The following is a 20,843-nucleotide window of genomic DNA, read 5'->3' as shown; positions in this document are numbered from 1 at the left end:
CTTGAGCTGGATCCGCTATTGATTGGTAACTTGGTGGAGGGGATGCGAAGTTCAAGGGTCACCTGGATCTCCTAATATCCTCATACAAGCCCTGCATCGAGACAAGGTGATCGTCTGTCTTATGCACCGCACAGGATGGCTGGCAGAGGTTTGTCCGTGGAAGGGTGATGGTCACTGAGCTTCACTTACAAACTTAAGATACCAGTGGACATGGAAAAAAGTGTGAGAGGCGGGGATGGCAGTTGGAAAATGAACAGAAAATCCGTTTAAAAAAGATTTTTCTTTTTAATACAAGCATTGATAAGAGTCCCTCATACTTGGTGAACCATCTCTAAATGGTCCCAAACCGCAGAGAACCCCAGGGACATCTTTAAGTACTCAGTTCATATATAAATACACCAGTTTCACGATACGTAGTTACCCTGGCCTTAGGTTCACAGCGACCTTTTGATTGTTTTGTGGAAAGCTTTACATACCGAGGAAAGCAGTTTCATCGTTACCAGGTGCCTCACCCAAGCACCAGTGCCCTACAGCTGTGAGCCAAGGCTGTCTGTCCCTCAGTCTTTCATCAGGGTCTCATCACCTCTTCCAGTTCCCGGACAGGTTAGAGGTCCTCGCACGAGTGGTGAGGGAGGAGGGAGGGACACCAATCTGAAACCAGTGTTTCCTGATCATGTGACCTGCATAATTGCCCCTCACCACCCTCCTTCCCCCAGGGCAGGCAAGGAAGGACCCCAAGGGAGACTGGGCAACTTCATACGCTTCTGATAGACGGGGTCTTGATGGGGATTCGGTGCCTACAGCACAAAGGGGTGAGTGTGATAAATGAGAGTATTATAAAATTAACACAAAGAAATGCATACAATTACACTGAAATTAGTTCTCAAACCACAGCACAGATTGTCTGAAGCACCGGGGGAGGAGGGGGGTCGGAATGTGTCCATCTGAGACCACCCCATGGAACAGTGTCCACTTGTGGTCATTCTCAGGAGGGGGTCAGAGGCAGGGAAAGTGGTCCAAGGCAGTGGGGCACGGTCTGTCAGAAGGGAAGCACCCCAGCCTGGGAAAAGCACAGGAAGGTGCCATCCACGCCAGCGAGGAAGGAAGATCCAGGAAACGCCTTCCCTGCCAGCGTGCAGATGCTGCGAGAGGAGAGTATAACCATGGCAAACAGGTGGACACAGTGTCCTGGCAGAGGTAAGATCAGGCACGACAGGTGGATCGAACTGCTGGGGTCACATCAGCGCATCGTGGGATCGGCCGTGGTGTCCCTATCTCAAGAAACTGACAGCCAATCCTCTCTCCATTCAAGGCCCCGGCAGTAAGTGATGGTTAGATAAGCTTTTGAGTTCTTGCAACTCTCTGTGCTGTGAGGACATATCTGTACATAAATTTGTTCTTTGTATGAAAGAGAATTCGTACAGTCATGGGTTTTAGCCCAAAGTCACTCTTCCATTTCGCTGTCCACTTTTTTCTTCTGTTTCTCCATCACGGCCTCCAGCTCTGAGATTTTTCTGGAGTCCTGCAAGGGCCAGAGGAAAACATAAAGCGTCTTGGAGGCAGAAGCGTGCACACAGCACAGATAATCACACACAGCACAGAGAAATGTCCCTTACCTCCAGGAATGACTTCTGCACCATGACCTGGCTGTAAACCCGAGCTCCCTCGTCTGGGCTCACTGCTTTGAACTCATCTTTCTGCAGGGAGAAGAGCTGAGCTCCGTTGAGGACACCAAAGGAATTGACCGTCCTGAGCAGAGAGAGCAAAATGCACACTTAGTCCAAAAATTGATACTAGAAATATCTACCAATCAGAGGCCAGAAGACCCTAAAAATCAACCACCAATCACAGGCCAGAAGACCCTACAATCACTGGCCAGAAGATTCTAAAACCTCCCCACCAATCACAAGCCAGAAGATCCCACAATTGCCCACCAATCACAGACCAAGAGAACCTACAATCACCTACCAATCACAGGCCACATCCTACAATCGCCCATCAATCACAGGCCACATCCTACAATCACCCACCAATCACAGGCCAGATCCTACAATCACCCACCAACTGCAGAGCAGAAGACCCTACAATCACCTACCAATCATAGCCTAGGAGACCCTACAACCATCTACCAATCACTATCCAGGAAACACTCCAACCATCGAAAATCACAGGCTAGGATATACAACTGCCCACCATTACCACTCACCAATTGGAGCTTGAAAGAAGATGACAAATGTTGACTAATTAGAATGCAGAAAGAATACGCTCACTCACAGATCGAAAAACTCAGACAACACAATCGGTGCTCAGATAACATCCAGTCATCCACCAGTCACCTCACTCAAGCACCACCAGGGGATGATCAGCACAGCAGCTACAGAGCCTGGCACTCACAGGGAACTGAAGCCTTTAGCCTGCAGCCAGGCTTTCACCTCCGCAGGACTGGACTCATCACTCAGGGGTACGGCGGTGTCTAACGTCCTCTGTATGGAGAAGGTCTTCTGGGGTGCTGTGCGACCATTAGCCAACCGAAGGAGCAGCTCCTCGTTCATGACATTAATCTGGTTGTATTTATCTAAGGCAGTGAAAGAGGAAGTGATGACATGAATCCTAGAAACATTGCAACGGATACAGCCATGACCCTGTCTCTAGATCCCAGAGGTCATCCCCATAGGGGTTTTAGAAGAGTCCTGGACTGGGAAGGGCTGGAGAATGGGGGAGTGTAATCCCCATTTTAAGAAAATAAGTATTGCCATACTGGGACAGACTGAAGGTCCATCAAGCCCAGCATCTTGTTTCCAACAGTGGCCAATCCATGTTACAAGTACCTGGCAAGATCCCAAAACAGTACAATACATTTTATGCTGCTTATCCCAGAAATAAGCAGTAGATTTTCCCCAAGTCCATCTTAATAATGGCTTATGGACTTTTCTTTTAGGAAGCTAGCCAAACCTTTTTTAAACCCTGCTAAGCTAACTGCTTTTACTACATTCTCTTGCAATGAATTCCAGAGTTTAATTACATATTGAGTGAGCATCTCAGGGAATGAGAAGAGGCTAAATCTTTCTATTTAATGCTCTCTCTATGTTATATATATGTCATATGTTATATATAAGACAAACCAAAAAATTATTTTATAAAAAAAGAAATCGGACTGAATTACAAAGACACACACAAACTCTTCCAACTCGTGAATAAACTACTAGATACCACACCAATCACAACCAACAACAAAGACACACCAAGAGCAGACAATCTCGCGAAATACTTTAATGAGAAAATCGTACAACTACGACTTAAAATACCAGACAGTAACACCGATTACGCCACACTCCTTGACTGTCTAGATCCAGAACCAGGTGTACACCCAGCAGACAGAACCTGGACCAATTTCGAGACAATATCAGAGGATCTTATCTCCCAAACGCTCAAAAGATTTGCCAAATCTCACTATAAATTAGATATATGCCTGAACAACCTCATGACATCTGCCCCTCAACAGTTTATAATAGACCTCACGAACCACATAAACTATATGCTACAAATCACACTCTTCCCGAAGGAAAAAGGAAACATTTTACTTACTCCAATACCCAAAGACGCAAAGAAGAGTGCCAGTGAACTAACTAACTACAGGCCAGTAGCATCCATACCCCTAATAACCAAACTGACGGAAGGGATGGTAACCAAACAACTCACAAATTATTTAAACAAATTCTCAATACTACACGATTCCCCAGTCAGGATTTCGGTCCAACCACAGCACGGAAACGGTACTAGTTACTCTCATGAATAAATTTAAACAAACAATTGCAACTGGCACAAATATACTACTGCTGCAATTTGATATGTCTAGCGCCTTCGATATGGTTGACCATGGGATACTATTACATATCCTCGAGTATTTCAAAATTGGAGGAAATGTTCTCAACTGGTTCAAGGGGTTTCTAACCACGCGATCATATCAAGTGACATCTAATTCGACTACATCATCTACATGGACACCTGAATGTGGAGTTCCACAGGGATCCCCCCTCTCACCGACTCTATTCAACTTAATGATGATACCCTTGGCGAAACTACTATCAAACCAGAACCTGAACCCATACATATAAGCAGATGACATAACGATCTACATTCCATTCAAGCATGATCTAAAGGAAATTTCCAATGACATCAACCAAAGCCTACATATCATGCACACATGGGCGGACGAGTTCAAGCTGAAACTCAATGCAGAAAAAACCCAATGCCTAATACTCACCTCACAACATAACATAAAAAAATTCACCACCATTGACACACCAAAACTGAAGCTTCCAATCTCGGACACCCTAAAAATTCTTGGAGTTACCATCGATCGACCCCTAACACTTGAGAGTCACGCGAAAAACACAACCAAGAAGATGTTCCACTCAATGTGGAAACTGAAAAGAGTAAGACCTTTCTTCCCAAGAACTGTCTTTCGCAACCTGGTACAATCAATGGTACTCAGCCACCTAGATTATTGCAATGCACTCTACGCTGGTTGCAAAGAGCAGATAATCAAGAAACTTCAAACAGCTCAAAACACTGTAGCCAGACTTATATTCGGTAAGGCAAAATACAAAAGTGCTAAACCCCTATGAAAAAAGATGCACTGGCTTCCACTTAAAGAACGTATCACGTTCAAAGTATGCAATCTAGTTCATAAAATTATTCACGGAGACGCACCAACCTACATGTCAGACCTGATAGACCTACCACCCAGGAATGCTAAAAATCATCCCGCACATTCCTCAATCTTCATTTCCCAAATTGCAAAGGTCTCATATACAAACTAATGCTTGCGTCAACCTTTTCCTACCTGAGCACACAACTCTGGAATGCGTTGCCGCGCAAATTAAAAATGATCTATGAATTAGCTAACTTCCGAATTCTACTGAAGACTCATCTCTTTAACAAGGCATACAACAATGATCAACAAATATAATAAACTCCTATACGCACATCCAAAACTATCTCTACTATACCAAACTGCCAAAACACCACCATGTTTTTCACTATCATGATACCCAAGATCTTGTAACTACTACTAAATGTATACTTTCTTATACAATTCTTATATATTTCTTAGATACTTCTTAATATGTTTGTTTGCTGAAACACTATTATGTTTTATCATTATCATACTACTCAAAATCCTGCAGTTAACACTACATGCATACTTTTTCATGTATTTCTGTTACTCATGATGTATTGTAAGCCACATTGAGTCTGCAAAGAGGTGGGAAAACGTGGGATACAAATGCAACAAAATACATAAATAAATATGACACATGCATGAATTTCTGAAGAGCACATGTTGCTAATATACTGGTTATTTTATCTATCTATCTATCTATCTATCTATCTAGCTAGCTAGCTATATATACTGCAATACGTGAGTATTCATTCAATGTGGTTTACAGCAAAACTAATGAAAAGGTAGCCATCAGGGCCTGGAGCTTCACCAGACTCAATTCTTCCCTCACCTTTCTCACTGATGGTGTCTCTGTTCAGTGTCTCAGAACTGTCCCATCGCACATGGGACTTCACATTCACAGGCTTCTTGGGAGGGGTTGGAGGTGGGTTTTTCTATAAATATATAGAAGAGGAAATTTGTTTCTCAAATCCAAAAGGTTGGGACCTTAAATGTTATCTCAGTAGCTCTGCTATTAACAGACTCACAACCATATTTAAACATAGGCATTTGTGCTAAATTAAATTCCTCTCAGCAATTCCATGTCAGAGTGTTGGAGGAGACTCCAGCAGCATCAGCTTCTCCCTAGCAATGTCCATGTCCCAACCTCCATGTGGTATCAGTGGCCCTTGTCATGACTATACCTTCACTTGCTGACTTGTGCTTTCAGCGTCGTTTGGTTTTACTTTAAGTTGTTCAGTTTCTTCTGAAGTATGAGGGGTGAGGATATTGTAAGGCACATAACCCAGCTGCCCATAATGGTTTTGAACCTTCCACCATTTCTTGCTGTCATCGATTACCTGGAAGTACAGAGCAAAAGTGTTCAACTGAACACAAAGAAGGTTCCTCCCTTGCCATTCTTCTTCTACCTTCTTCCCCTCCCCTCCCCAATTCCATGTCTCCTCCTCCCAAAGTCTATATTTTCTCCTTGCTTCCATCCCTTTCTTCTCTCTTGTGCCTCTTAACGGTTTGACTGGTGCTGTCTAACCAATCAGAAGCTGGTCCCCTGTGGAAAAACTGCCCAGTTCCCTAAGGCCTACCTCTAAGACTTCTCCCTGCAGCACTGAAAGTTCATTACTGTTCCTGGCCACAAAGTCATAGGTGCAGCTGACACATTTACGAGGAGTCTCACCATGCCTGCAGAGGACAGAAGATGGAAGCAAAGGGGGGGTGGGGAGGTCAGTGTTTATTTATGCAGACCACATACGGCCCTCCCATATCTGCCAGTTATGCATCGGGCACTGTACTCTATTAATATCACACACATAACCACTGCATAACACATCACATAATCGTGTAACACTACAGAGTGTGAACAGACATGACATTAATGCTAAATGACACATCACACTACAATTGTGTAACACTATAGCATGCACATGGATATTCACATTACAACTATGTAACACTACACACAGTGGATTTTGGACAGTGAAAAAGATGGCAGAAGGTTTCTTACGGACCCATTGATGGTGAGGGCTGGTGCCGGCTGCAGGATCTGGGGAGCTGATTGCTGGGAGAAAAAAAGACAACAATGAATTGGGAGGAACACTATGAGACAGCAGGATCAGAGGAGGATAGGGAGAGCGAGACGCTAGGAAGGAAAAGAGGGGCAGAGAAATGGAGAAATGATGAGCATGAATAGATGATGGAAATCAAGGTGTGACTGGGACCCTCCATTCTCAGTACCTGGGATCGTAGTTCCTCGTGTCGGTGTTGTAACTCCACTGGGTCTTCCCAACGTTGCCCATTGCTGTCCTCCTGGGGTGGCTGCCAGCCGCTCCTGAAGCTGGGGATGTAGGGCTCTGCATAATCTCGAGGGAACTCCACCCTAGCAACAGGAAGAGAGAGAGATCCCGCCATGTCAGCCTGTTAAACACCATATGGGTTCAGGGAGGTTAACCTTTTTTCCCCCTTTCAGCTAACAAGGGTTGAAAGATACCAAGGACCCCTCTGAGAAAGGTGTTTCAAGGATCCTGTAGGCACTGAGCGTTGTGACTGCACACTGGTTGGAGGAGGGGTTTAGGTGCTTGGTTATGCCAAGTGTGGGGTCATAGGAAGGGGCAGCCTGGCTATTAGACATCCCTTTCACGCAAGACGCAGAGAGCAGCAGTAGGAACAGGGCTGAGATTTTTAAAAAAAGGCATTGGGGGGGGAGGGGGAGAATGGGAACCTTTGAGGTTGGTTTGGTGTTTATCTACTCAGAAGAGTAGACGAGAACAAGTTTGACTTGGATATGACATCCTACAGCTAGACAGGCCTGAATAGCTGATGTATGTTGTCAAACCAGAAGAACCAATTTGTTCTGGTCTGCTATCATCAGTTATGTTTCTCTTCTCTCCAGTGGTGTAGTCATGGCGGGGGGTGGCCTGGGCTCCCTTGCCTTCGGTTCAGGCCCCCTGAATGAGAATGTGCGGGAGTGCTGACGTCGGCGGCTGAAGTGTGTTGCTAACCTTGAGAACTGCTCTGGCAGCACAGACAGGACTCGCGGACAAGACCTCTTTGGCTGGCCGGGCGATGCCAGCAAAGATATGCCCTTGATGTTGTAGTGGGGTGGGGGAAGGGAGAATACCTGCCCCCCTTAGTCCACCTTTGCGCCTTCCCCCAAATGCACTTCTGGCTATGCACCTGCTCCTCACCTTGGCTTTGTCCAGTTCGGTCCTAGAGACATCCACAGACCCATCTCCTGTTCGTTCAGGTTCTCTCTCAGCAAGCTCACCGCCTCCTTGGTTAGCATAGGGTTTTTGATGTCAGCGGCCATCTCGACACCTCCCGAGGTCTCCACCGTCTGCCAGAGAGACAACCACCTCTTCAAAACATGGAAGATACCCCTGCCTCAGCCCCAGATTCCCGCCAAGAGACAGCAAAAGATGGCCATTAGCAGGCTTCAAAACATGGAGCGTACTCCTGCCCTATCCCCGAACCCTCAGTAAGAGACATCCATTATGAGGATTCAAAACATGGGCAGCACCTCTGCCTACCCCTGGATCCCAAGCAAAAGAGAGAGAGAGAGACAGACAGACAGACAGACAGACAAACAGAGAGATAAACTAGTCTTTAAAATGTAGAGTTCCCCTGCCCTAGCTCTGAATCCCCTTAGAAATATAAATAGGTACTTTAGATGAAAGAAAACCATGATCCCAACGGCTAAAAGGTGAGCCCACAAGGACTGGGATTATGATCCCCTTAACCCTCCCCCCTCCATTTCCCCCTCACTCACCATCTTCAAGGGTCCAAACAGGAAGTGCACCAACTCCACCGAGCTGGGATTCGTGATGTTGTTTTTAAGTCTGGCCTAGAGGAGGAGAAAGAAGTTTTCAAAGAATGGAGTCAGGGCACAAAGAGTGTAACACGCATGTAAGAACATGAGGTGCCAGACTAGCTTCGACCAAAGATCCACGAACAGGGTCGGCCCTACCAGTACCATCAACAACTGTTTTCGCACGTGGCCCCTCTTTCCTGCCCTTGTTCTGTTGTGGGTTGCGGACTAGGGGGTTAAATGGACAGTTCTGTCAATGGAGGAGGGTGAACAGTGGAGTGCCACAAGGATCTGTACTGGGACGGATGCTGAAGTTTATAACTTTTATTTTTTGGAGACTTACAACAATAATTCCAAGATAATATATCTTGATACCAGGAACATAGCCAGACACCCAATTTTGTGTGGGCCTGTGCTCAAGCTGGGTGGGCAGAAGACCCACGCTCCATCCCACAGATGATTTCATCTCTCCTTCTCTCTCTTGCATGCCACATGGTCACTTAAAAGTCCCCCCTCTCCTTCATACCTTTTAAATAGCAGATTTTCACCGGCAGCGAGCAGCAACAAATACACACTGCTCATGTTGGCCCCACAGCCTTCCCACTGACACAACTTCCTGTTTCCTCATAGGTGGGAATATGTCAGAGGGAAGGCTGTGGGGCCGGTGGAAGTAGTATATATCAGTCACTGCTCGCTCCAGGCGAAGATCTGCTATTTACAAGGTATGCAGGAGGGTCAACTGTTGGGAGTTTTCAGCTGGTGGGGCTTGGGGATCCCTGTCAGTCATATCAAAGGTGTGCTGTTACTGGGTGGGCCTGGGTCCACCCCTGGCTACGCCACTGCTTGATACAGCAACTAAAAAGGTTAACACAACACCTATGAAGCACATATCACGAGTAAAACATGATGTCACATCTTTCAATCCAGTCCAGAAATACCAGAGGTGGGGGGGCAAGGCAAAAATATCAGGATATAAACTTTTCAAAAAGAATATAACCTACACGGAAGTAAGAAAGCAGTAATAATACTTCTACGGAGTGGACGCTCTACCCGGATCAGAACGGGGTGGAGACTCTCTGCTTTTCTGGTCAGGGTCAAAGATAATATATTTAACAGACTCACACTTATTTACAAGGATAGTTCAACCAAAATAAGACCCTGAGATGAACCACTGGTGGCAGCAACTAAAAGAAATCGCTGTCTTCTCTTCTGGGCAGGAAGTGACACGTCAGAGTGAAGAACTAATGTCCCTCTGTTAGAAAAGAAAAGCTTTAACACCCAGGTCAGGATACAGCTCCAGTACAAAATTGGCAATTAGTGGCCGGAACAGCCGTCTCATCACTTGTCTCTATGACTACAGTGGGCTATAAATGTAAGAAATACAAAATAAATAACTGAGAGGGGCAATGCACAAAGGTCCCCGGAAAGAACCGCTGGTGATTTAACAGCTTTGAGTAATGTGTCATTTGACTGTTTCCTGTAAAAGATGTTAAGAAGCTCTGGTCCCAGTACAGATCCCCGGGGGCCCTCCGCAGGTGGGAACAGATGCTAGCATGGACAGTGTTGTCTCTGGAGTGACGACAGCAGTGAGGAGTGTCTCTGGAGTGGATGGTAAGGGATGTCTCTGGTGTGCTAGCAGTCTGCCTGGCACAGTTGAGCCGTCTCAGGTCTGGTGTTAGCAGTGATGGATGTCTCTAGCGTGGAAGGGATGTCTCTGGTGTGCTTTGGCCTCTGTCTGGCATGCATGGACTGCCTCTGGCTGGTGTTGACAGCAGGGAATGTCTCTGGTCTGGATTGGGGTCTCTGGTGATGATGTGTGTGTCTGGCATGGATGAGCTGTCTCTGGCTTAACATTAGCAGTGGGGGTGTTTCTCATATGGATGAACTGCCTCTTGTGTGAATGGGGTATCTCTCGTGTGGATAAAATGCCTCTTGTGTGAATGGGGTGTCTCTCGTGTGGATGAAATGCCTCTTGTGTGAATGGGGTGTCTCTCGTGTGGATGAAATGCCTCTTGTGTGAATGGGGTGTCTCTCATGTGGATGAAATGCCTCTTGTATTAAGGGGGTGTCTCTCATGTGGATGAAATACCTCTTGAATTAAGGGGGTGTCTCTCGTGTGGATGAAATGCCTCTTGTATTAAGGGGGTGTCTCTCGTGTGGATGAAATGCCTCTTATGTGAATGGGGTGTCTCTCATGTGGATGAAATGCCTCTTGTATTAAGGGGGTGTCTCTCGTATGGATGAAATGCCTCTGGTGTGGATGGGGTGACTCTCATGTGGACGAACTGCCTCTGGTGTGGATGGGGTGACTCTCATGTGGATGAAATGCCTGTTGTATTAATGGGGTGTCTCTAGTTTGGATAAAATGCTTCTGGTGTGGATGGGGTGTCTCTCGTGCCTCACGTGTGAAAGGGGTGTCTCTTGTGTAGATGGGGTGTCTGTGGGACGGACAGGGTGTTTCCTTACCAGCAGTGAGAAGCAGTACTTGAATTTCTGCAGGATGTCCGTGTATTCGTAGATTGAAGGTGGTTTGGCTCGGAGTGTCAGGAGCCCCTCTAGAAGAGACACATGAGAATAAAGAGGAGGGTGAACTGGGTCATATCACATGGGCCCCTTCTCACCACCCCAGGGCCTTCTTCACCCCTCTCACCTCCAGCCGCTTTAGTTTTTGATCGGCGAGACTTGTCCCGATGAGCCAGGATCTTGTGGGCCTCGGAGGATTTATGCAGCTTTCCTATGAAGTTCTCAATGTCATCGAATGTGTGATTGAGAATGTCCTGAAGGGGGAAAGAAGGGTTCATCAGGACAAGACCAGAAACCCAAGATGAGAAACAGAATGAGAAATCCAGAGCGATTAACCCAGGACGAGAAACTGAAGGAGTCCAGTTCAATAACATGAGGACTTTCTGCCCTCAAGATCTCAGTGCGTGAATGGTGGGGGCTGGAAGAAGGATGCACAGCACTTTGAGCTTCCGTACGATTGGGACTAGGGGTGTCCAGGAGATGGGACTATGGGAACAGGAGTACAGAGCAACTCACCACATCATGCTCAGCTCGCAATGAGATCACTTCCTGCGAGACTCCGTCCACTACATGAGAAAAGAGAGCATCACCATGCTGATTCACCTTCACCCCAACATCTGTATGCAGCATGTTATCAGTGCTCACTCACTCTCACTCCAACATCTGTATGCACCACTCTGCCAGTGCTGACTCCCCCTCACTCCAACATCTGTATGCACCACGCTGCTAGTGCTCACTCCCCTCACTCCAACATCTGTATGCACCACTCTGCCAGTGCTGACTCCCCCTCACTCCAACATCTGTATGCACCACGCTGCCTGTGCTGACTCCCCCTCACTCCATCTGTATGCACCATGCTGCCTGTACTGACTCCCCCTCACTCCATCTGTATGCACCACACTGCCTGTGCTGACTCCCCCTCACCCCAACATCTGTATGCACCACTCTGCCAGTGCTGACTCCCCCTCACCCCAACATCTGTATGCACCACGCTGCCAGTGCTGACTCCCCCTCACCCCAACATCTGTATGCACCACGCTGCCTGTGCTGACTCCCTCTCACTCCATCTGTATGCACCACGCTGCCTGTGCTCACTCCCCTCACTCCAACATCTGTATGCACCACTCTGCCAGTGCTGACTCCCCCTCACCACAACATCTGTATGCACCACGCTGCCTGTGCTGACTCCCCCTCACTCCATCTGTATGCACCACACTGCCTGTGCTGACTCCCCCTCACCCCAACATCTGTATGCACCACGCTGCCAGTGCTCACTCCCCTCACTCCAACATCTGTATGCACCACTCTGCCAGTGCTGACTCCCCCCTCACTCCAACATCTGTATGCACCACGCTGCCTGTGCTGCCTCCCCCTCACTCCATCTGTATGCACCACACTGCCTGTGCTGACTCGCCCTCACCCCAACATCTGTATGCATTACACTGCCAGTGCTCACTCCCCTCACCCAACATCTGTATGCACCAGGCAAGTGCTCACTTCCCCCACCCAAACATCTGTATGCACCAGGCAAGTGTTCACTTCCCCCACCCAAACATCTGTATGCACCACACTGCCTATGCTCACTCCCCTCACCCAACATCTGCATGCTCCACACTGCCAGTGCTCACTTCCCCACCCAAACATCTGTAAGCACCACACTGCCTGTGCTCACTCTCCTCACCCCAACATCTGTATACACCACACTGCCTGTGCTCACTCCCCTCATCCCAACATCTGTATGCACCATGATAGGCAGTGCTCACTCCCCTCACCAGTGCTCACTCTCCTTATCCCAACATCTGTATGTACCATACGTCCAGTGTTCGCTCACTCGCACTCCAACATCTGTATATGCCACACTGCCAGTGCTCACTCCCCCTCACCCTATGACCTCCAGAAACCCTCCCACCAATGTAACTCAATCTCAAGCCAACATCTGTATACACCGTGCCCTGTGTTGACTCCCTAGTGCCATAACATCTACCCACCCCATGTCTCCAGTTCTCTATCACTTTTCCTCTTCTCCGTTTCCTCTTAATCTCTCTCTCTCCTTCTTCAGTTTCCCACCTCTTGCTGACAAAAGCCCTTCTCTTCCCCGTCTCCCTCACTCACCAGTCGTCTGGTCCAGGTTCACCTCCTCTTGCCTCTGCTCCAGCTGATGGCTATTCTGAGCTCTCCTGGGGCTCGCAGGGGTCTGCTCCGTCTGTAGGGTCCCACTCACTGCGACCTGAGGCGTCTGCTCCGATTGCTGGGACTTGGCTCCAATTGTGGCATAGACGGGGGGTCGGCGTAAGGCATCTCTCTCCAGAATAGCCTGAGGGTCAGTGGACTGAGCTACGAGTGTTCGCCGCTGAGTGTACGGACTGTATGAGAAAGGCACAGTGCCTGGGACCAACATAGGAGACAACCGGGAGGGGACGCTATTCTGTTCGATTACCTCCTTGTTCAATCTTTCCAAAGGGGGGGGGGGGGGGGGGGGAAGAGAAAAAGCAAAGAAAACAGACAAAGAGAAATATATGTCAGTAGAAAATCATTTTTGGGTCTCTACGGTTCATTAGCAGTGAAAGGATGCTGAGGGACAATCGTTTGATTTTGGGGTTTTCCGTTTCTTGGTCTGAGTCACTGAGTTCCTTAGGCCTGGGTCGCTTTCTAGAGTGCAGGGCGATGCATTACGGGTATGAGAACCCCCAGGGAGCGGCACAGTTTAGGGGTGAAGTACTTCTGAGCGTGAAACAGGAGCGGGACTTGGGTGTATTCATATGTGATGAGCTTAAGGTGACTTACAATCAATAAAAGGAGAATAATCCGAAATGTTCATACAGCGCCCTGCAGACATAAATTTCAGTCATCGGCCACAAAATACACCTGATAAAGCCTCGTTGGGAAGTGCGAAAAGAACAGTCAGTGACATAACTGTTCTACTTTTATGATTTTGACAAATAGAAAAATAGGAAATAAAAAAAGGAGTAGACTGATACAGAATAAAAATTGAGTGTATATATAGTGGGGAGGTGTTTATGGCCAGTGATTGAAATTTATGTCTGCGGACTCCTGAGGCCTTTTCCTCTCCTGTTTTTAATAAGGTGAAAGTGATTAATTGGACACTCGGTGTAACTTATTATGATTGACCGTGTCAAAGACACCAGATACATTAAATTGTAATAACATCATGTCTCTACCACTGCTTAATATATTCCTAACTTCAGTTATTAAACATAATAAAGAGGGTTCTCTGTACTACGATATTTCCTAAAGCCATGTTGAGACTCAAGGTAAATTTACTCTCTGCATGAACTTGGATAATTCAGAACTTGCCACAAATTCAACCAATTTGGTAAAGAAAGATTTACTTGCAATGGGTCAAAAATCACAATCTGTGGTGTCTGAACCAGCAAGACTGGAGTTAAAACAATATCACCCGTAGATGTTGTAAACCAACTCAACCCAATAAACTAACCAGTTTACCAGTTTAAGAAACTTAAGGATCCTTATTTTTTTAACAATAGACCGTAACTCCTGAACTGAAGTAGATTTAAATGTGGACCATTCTCTGTCCACAGGTATATCAGATAGACACTCCACCCTCAATGGATAGGTCATATGGTCTTTGTGTTATTTTCTCTGTTTCTATCTACAGAGGATCTCTGAGGGAGAGGAAGGGATTATACAGATTAGTAGTTGGGCAAATGGACAGACTGGATAGGCCATATTGTCTTTATTCTTCTAATTTTCTATGTTTCTATGCACAGAGGATCCCTGACGGAGAGGAACAGACAGTAGAGACTGATAGTTGGTGTGGATGGACAGACTGGATAGGCCGTATGGCCTTTATCTGTGTCATTTTCCATCTTAACTGGCGCAGGCAGTACCACAACATCCTGGTGAAAGGCATGAGGGTGCTTTCATTTAGGGAGACACCTGAGGGGACAGAGACACCCCCAGTGCCAGTTACGCAGCTCTCACCTCAGTGCTTCTGGTCTCTTTACTTTCTCCCCATTCTTAAAATCAGACACAGCACTGCCAATGTCCTCTTTGATCAGTTCCGCCTGAAACAGGGCAATAAATAAATAAATAAATAAATAAATATAAAAAAAAAGACATGGAAATCTGAGGCGAAGGGTTCCCAGACACCCACTGAAATCTAGGAGGGGTCCCTGACTTCCCACATGCCCTCTGGGAATTATATATGGTTCTACAAACTTCCTATGAGCTGAAAGGGGTCTCCAAATTCCCTATGATGGGTTTCCACACCCCTTCTGGGAATTACCACAGTCTCCATACTCCCTCTAGGGGCTCAGAGGGATCTCTATATGCCCCTTGGGGGCTGAGGGGGGTCTCTACACACCCTCTGGGAATAATTGGGGGTTTCCATACACCCTCTGCCTGCAGGTGGGGTGAGGCCTCCAGATAACCTCTGAATTCACAGTGGGGTTTTTGTTTTTTGCCCTTCCCCTCCTCAAACATTTCCATCTCTTAATCACTGAAGTTTCTCCTCACCCCTGCCTCCTCCCCGCCTCCCTTTTCCCCCTCTCACCCCGACTTGCTGGCACTGAAAGAAGTGAACATCAGGGTTGGGCTGGTACGTATCCTGGCAGACAAGCAGCAGCAGGGAGTGGGAGTGCCTCTCGGGTACCACCGTGTCACAGCGCTTGATTGCTGTCAGCTGGTAATTCTCCAGCTCTTCCTGGATGGCAGGAAAAAAGGAAAACGAAGGTAAGACCTACAACAGTAGTGGAAAATCCAAACCTCACATCCAACTCTGCCAGCAGAGGGCAGCAGAGCCCAGGTACAGCTCAGACCAAACTGACTCAGCAGCACCACAGAGAGAGGGAAAGTGTTATATCTAACCACAATAACAACAGTGTTCCCAGCATCCAAGTCTCAGAAAACCAGTCTACAGCTGTGCCCCCTCCAGGGTGGATCTCACAGCTTCTTTGCTGGCCAGCATGAATCTGACTAAAAATATCATAACAGAGGCAAGGAGGATGGATTCTCTGGAAGTAGAAAGAATGCAGGGAGATGCACTATTAGCAGCGGTTGAAAACATCAGAGGAGACTCTTGCAAAATGCAGAGAGCACAGGGATTGAAAATACCAGCAGAGACTACAGCGAAATGCGGAGGTTACAGGGACTGAAAATACCAGCACAGACTCCAGCAAAATGCAGAGGTTACAGGGACTGAAAATACCTGAGGAGACTCCAGCAAAATGTAGCGGTTACAGGGACTGAAAATACCAGCACAGACTCCAGCAAAATGCAGAGGTTACAGGGACTGAAAATACCAGCACAGACTCCAGCAAAATGTAGAGGTTACAGGGACTGAAAATACCAGCGCAGACTCCAGCAAAATGCAGAGGTTACAGGGACTGAAAATACCAGCGCAGACTCCAGCAAAATGCAGAGGTTACAGGGACTGAAAATACCAGCAGAGACTCCAGTAAAATGCAGAGGTTACAGGGACTGAAAATACCAGCGGACACTCCAGCAAAATGCAGAGGTTACAGGGACTGAAAATACCAGCGGAGACTCCAGCAAAATGCAGAGGTTACAGGGACTGAAAATACCAGCACAGACTCCAGCAAAATGCAGAGGTTACAGGGACTGAAAATACCTGAGGAGACTCCGGCAAAATGCAGAGGTTACAGGGACTGAAAATACCAGCACAGACTCCAGCAAAATGCAGAGGTTACAGGGACTGAAAATACCAGCGCAGACTCCAGCAAAATGCAGAGGTTACAGGGACTGAAAATACCAGCAGAGACTCCAGTAAAATGCAGAGGTTACAGGGACTGAAAATACCAGCGGAAACTCCAGCAAAATGCAGAGGTTACAGGGACTGAAAATACCAGCGGAGACTCCAGCAAAATGCAGAGGTTACAGGGACTGAAAATACCAGCGGAGACTCCAGCAAAATGCAGAGGTTACAGGGACTGAAAATAGCAGCACAGACTCCAGCAAAATGCAGAGGTTACAGGGACTGAAAATACCAGCACAGACTCCAGTAAAATGCAGAGGTTACAGGGACTGAAAATACCAGCGGAAACTCCAGCAAAATGCAGAGGTTACAGGGACTGAAAATACCAGCGGAGACTCCAGCAAAATGCAGAGGTTACAGGGACTGAAAATACCAGCACAGACTCCAGCAAAATGCAGAGGTTACAGGGACTGAAAATAGCAGCACAGACTCCAGCAAAATGCAGAGGTTACAGGGACTGAAAATACCAGCACAGACTCCAGCAAAATGCAGAGGTTACAGGGACTGAAAATACCAGCGGAAACTCCAGCAAAATGCAGAGGTTACAGGGACTGAAAATACCAGCAGAAACTCCAGCAAAATGCAGAGGTTACAGGGACTGAAAATACCAGTGGAGACTCCAGCAAAATGCAGAGGTTACAGGGACTGAAAATACCAGTGGAGACTCCAGCAAAATGCAGAGGTTACAGGGACTGAAAATACCAGCGGAGACTCCAGCAAAATGCAGAGGTTACAGGGACTGAAAATACCAGCGGAGACTCCAGCAAAATGCAAAGGTTACAGGGACTGAAAATACCTGAGGAGACTCCAGCAAAATGCAGAGGTTACAGGGACTGAAAATACCAGTGGAGACTCCAGTAAAATGCAGAGGTTACAGGGACTGAAAATACCAGCGGAAACTCCAGCAAAATGCAGAGGTTACAGGGACTGAAAATACCAGCACAGACTCCAGCAAAATGCAGAGGTTACAGGGACTGAAAATACCTGAGAAGACTCCAGCAAAATGCAGAGGTTACAGGGACTGAAAATACCTGAGGAGACTCCAGCAAAATGCAGAGGTTACAGGGACTGAAAATACCGGAGGAGACTCCAGCAAAATGCAGAGGTTACAGGGACTGAAAATACCAGCAGAGACTCCAGCAAAATGCACAGGTTACAGGGACTGAAAATACCAGCAGAGACTCCAGCAAAATGTACAGAGCACAGGGACTGAAAATACCTCTGGAGACTCCAGCAAAATGCAGAGAGCACAGGGACTGAAAATACCTCTGGAGACTCCAGCAAAATGCAGAGAGCACAGGGACTGAAAATACCAGAGGACAGTCCAGTAAAATGCACAGAGTGCAGGGGCTAAAAATACCAGAGGAGACTTCAGCAAAACAAAGAGATTGCGGGGACTGAAAATTCCAGAGCAGACTTCAGCTAAATGCAGAAGTGCAAGGGATAAAAATACTACAGGAAGTAAAAAGAGGGCAGGAGTCGTAAATAGTTTAAATTTAATTTCATTGCTTGATGAAATCTTCTGCTCAGTGTGCGGCGGTGGACAAAAAAGCAAACAGGATGCTAGGAATTATTAGGAGAGGGACGGAAGATAAGACCAAAAATATTACAATGCCTTTGTATTGCTCCATGGTGCGACCGCACCTTGAGTATTGCGTTCAGTTCTGGTCGCTATATCTCAAAAAAGATATAGCGGAATTAGAAAAGGTTCAAAGAAGAGCGACCAAAATGCTAAAGGGGATGGAACTCCTCTTGTATGAGGAAAGGCTAAAGAGGTTAGGGCTCCTCAGCTTGGAGAAGAGACGGCTGAGAGAGATGGAGGCTGGGCTCAGGGTATTATGTGTGCACAGGGGGAATGTGCTTCTGGGTGTGCAGGTATGAGTACACATTAGATAGTAACTCATTCCTCAAGTCTACTCAGATGAAACATGTCCAGTTTGAGTGTGTAAATTCCCACAATTCAACACCAAGTCCCCCCCTCTCCCCCAGCCTTCTATCTGAACCCTCCACACCTCCACATACCCTCCATATCCACCCACAAGCATGACCACAATCTGCCACAGGTCCAACCTCCACCACCTCCACCATCAGGTCACCCCAATGGCTGCCATCTCCAACCCAGGTTCCCACACGGTCAGTAGCAAGTCCACATGGTGATCAACATCTGTGCATGTGTCCGTAGGCGAGTGTGTTCATGCGTCGGGTCTGTGTGAGTGAAGCTTGGTGACTCCGCTCCTCTCACCTTAGTCTCCACATCTAGGAGTTTGACAGAGCTGCCGCTGACTTGTAGAAGCATCTCCTGGGTCCAGATCTTTCCCTTGGCATCTATCGCTGACAACTTTCGGATGGCGTCTTCCACGGTGTGGACATCGTCATCTTCGTCAATGGTGAGGCTCACCAGGTGCTGTGGAAAGAACAGGCCAGATCACTCCAAGAGATAGTCTTCGAGAGGGATCATATGGGTCATGCAGAGGAACTCTGGGAGAGAACAGCTTGGTCACTTAGAGAGACCCCAAAAGATATTCCCACGCGAACGAGCTGATACACAAAAAAGTGCCGGTACTCATATGCCAGGCTACCTTTCAGAGGTGGGGTGATCACTGAGGGACCCACCCTGCAACCAGTCACAGAATTTACGACAAGGCAGAATTGGTGTGTAGAGCCTGAGCTCTTTCATTTAACTTGGGGACCATGGGTCAATTTTAGCAGACAATGGAAAATGTGCCGGTACTCAGTAGCCCCAAGGACCCCCTCAAAAAAAGCCCTGCTATTATGTGGGATTCCTTTGGGAACACTCTGGCTCCGGCACCGTGTGTTCAATTTCCTGCCAATTTAATCTGACTGTAGATCCTTATTAACGTGAGCTGTTATTGGTACACAGTGTGCTGAAAAATGTTTGCCTCGGGGCATCCACTAGGACACTTACATTGACTTGGTACTGTGAGACGTCAGCCATGACAAAGTTGGAATATCTCTTCCTCTGTGCTGTAGGATCAGGAAACAAAGATACAGTGAGTGCTGGGTACAGGACCAGAGTCCCAGACCACCCCAGACCCCCATTACCACTGTCCCCATTCATGTCTGGTCTTCACAGTACATTCTCAGGGAGACTTCCAGTGACCCGCAGGAGATCTGTAAGAAGGGCACTGCCCCCCTACAGATGCAATCTTCCTGTCCCATGCCACCCTGTCTCCACAGACCCCCTTGTCCCTGTCTTCTTCCCCTGGGAATAGGGGGCGCACCAGTATCCCTGTGCAATTCTTCTCCTCCTTCCCTAATTCCTGGGACTTGTACCCACACCTCCTGCTCTCCCAAAAAATGAGGCAAATCTTTTAGTACCTCAAACTCTTTAGGCAGTTAAAATCCTGTTTGAACAAGTAACCTTTGAGTGTTTGGGCTATTTTCTAAGTGCAATAAGCATGCACGCAGTTAAATGTCCCTTTTTAAATGTCCCTCCAAAATACCAATTTCTAAAGCGTTGCTCCCAACGGAATTGTGCACATCAGTGTTGTTACCAGAGTCGGGCAGTTTGGGATGACTGTTGGGTTTCGCAGGGATTTGGGGCAGTTTGTGGCAGGTTTGGCAGCACAGGGATAGTTTTCCTGTGCAGGAAGGAAAAGCTGACTTTCTGGTTTGAAATCTGGCTGCCTGGGCTGGTTAGACTGGATGGGTGAGGTGTGGGGTGGAGTGGGTTTAACTTGCTTCAAGTGTAGGTCACATCCATCAGTGAGAGAGAGAGAGAGAGAGAGAGAGAGAGACAAGATGTTGATCAAGCTTTTTCCATGTGTGTAACGCCCCTCTTCCTTGTAGAACAGTGCTTTGCAGAACTGCACGATCGCAGAAACGCCTTATAGACAGATAAATGGGCACGCAGTTGGGCAGCTCAGGGGTGACGTTGCAGTGTATGCATTATTAATTTTATAGATTAGGCTACTCAATATAATCGTATAATAGTTATGTAAAAAAGGAAGGAAAAGCCTCAAAGAGCTCCATTACATAAAAGTAGCCATACTGGGTCAGACCAATGGTCCATCTAGCCCAGTATCCTGTTTTCCAAACAGTGGCCAAGCCAGGTCACAAGTACC

At 47.2% G+C, this 20,843-nt stretch overlaps 1 protein-coding gene across 2 annotated transcripts in view; it reads right to left on the bottom strand.

Moving 5' to 3' along the window:
* Window positions 1–265: 265 nt before the first annotated feature.
* EPS8L1 (EPS8 like 1) overlaps window positions 266–20,843 on the bottom strand; it is a 36,935-nt gene continuing 16,357 nt past the window's right edge. For both annotated transcript variants that reach the window (XM_030197875.1, XM_030197876.1), the window contains exons 4-21: window positions 19,685–19,743; window positions 19,001–19,162; window positions 15,538–15,687; window positions 14,967–15,049; window positions 13,116–13,453; window positions 11,520–11,569; window positions 11,131–11,257; window positions 10,947–11,035; window positions 8,442–8,516; window positions 7,861–8,009; window positions 6,911–7,052; window positions 6,685–6,734; window positions 6,262–6,358; window positions 5,866–6,021; window positions 5,514–5,616; window positions 2,395–2,575; window positions 1,617–1,749; window positions 266–1,522 (exon numbers count right to left, since the gene is read on the bottom strand). In XM_030197875.1, the coding sequence (XP_030053735.1) occupies window positions 1,445–1,522; window positions 1,617–1,749; window positions 2,395–2,575; window positions 5,514–5,616; window positions 5,866–6,021; window positions 6,262–6,358; window positions 6,685–6,734; window positions 6,911–7,052; window positions 7,861–8,009; window positions 8,442–8,516; window positions 10,947–11,035; window positions 11,131–11,257; window positions 11,520–11,569; window positions 13,116–13,453; window positions 14,967–15,049; window positions 15,538–15,687; window positions 19,001–19,162; window positions 19,685–19,743 (2,222 nt within the window). In that variant the 3' untranslated portion in view covers window positions 266–1,444. The remainder of the gene's footprint in view (window positions 1,523–1,616; window positions 1,750–2,394; window positions 2,576–5,513; window positions 5,617–5,865; window positions 6,022–6,261; window positions 6,359–6,684; window positions 6,735–6,910; window positions 7,053–7,860; window positions 8,010–8,441; window positions 8,517–10,946; window positions 11,036–11,130; window positions 11,258–11,519; window positions 11,570–13,115; window positions 13,454–14,966; window positions 15,050–15,537; window positions 15,688–19,000; window positions 19,163–19,684; window positions 19,744–20,843) is intronic.

This window comes from Microcaecilia unicolor, chromosome 3, assembly GCF_901765095.1.
Source record: "Microcaecilia unicolor chromosome 3, aMicUni1.1, whole genome shotgun sequence".
Classification (NCBI taxonomy): Eukaryota; Metazoa; Chordata; class Amphibia; order Gymnophiona; family Siphonopidae; genus Microcaecilia; species Microcaecilia unicolor.
The sequence above is the reverse complement of the archived record's forward strand: the minus strand, read 5'-3'. Positions and strand labels throughout refer to the sequence as shown.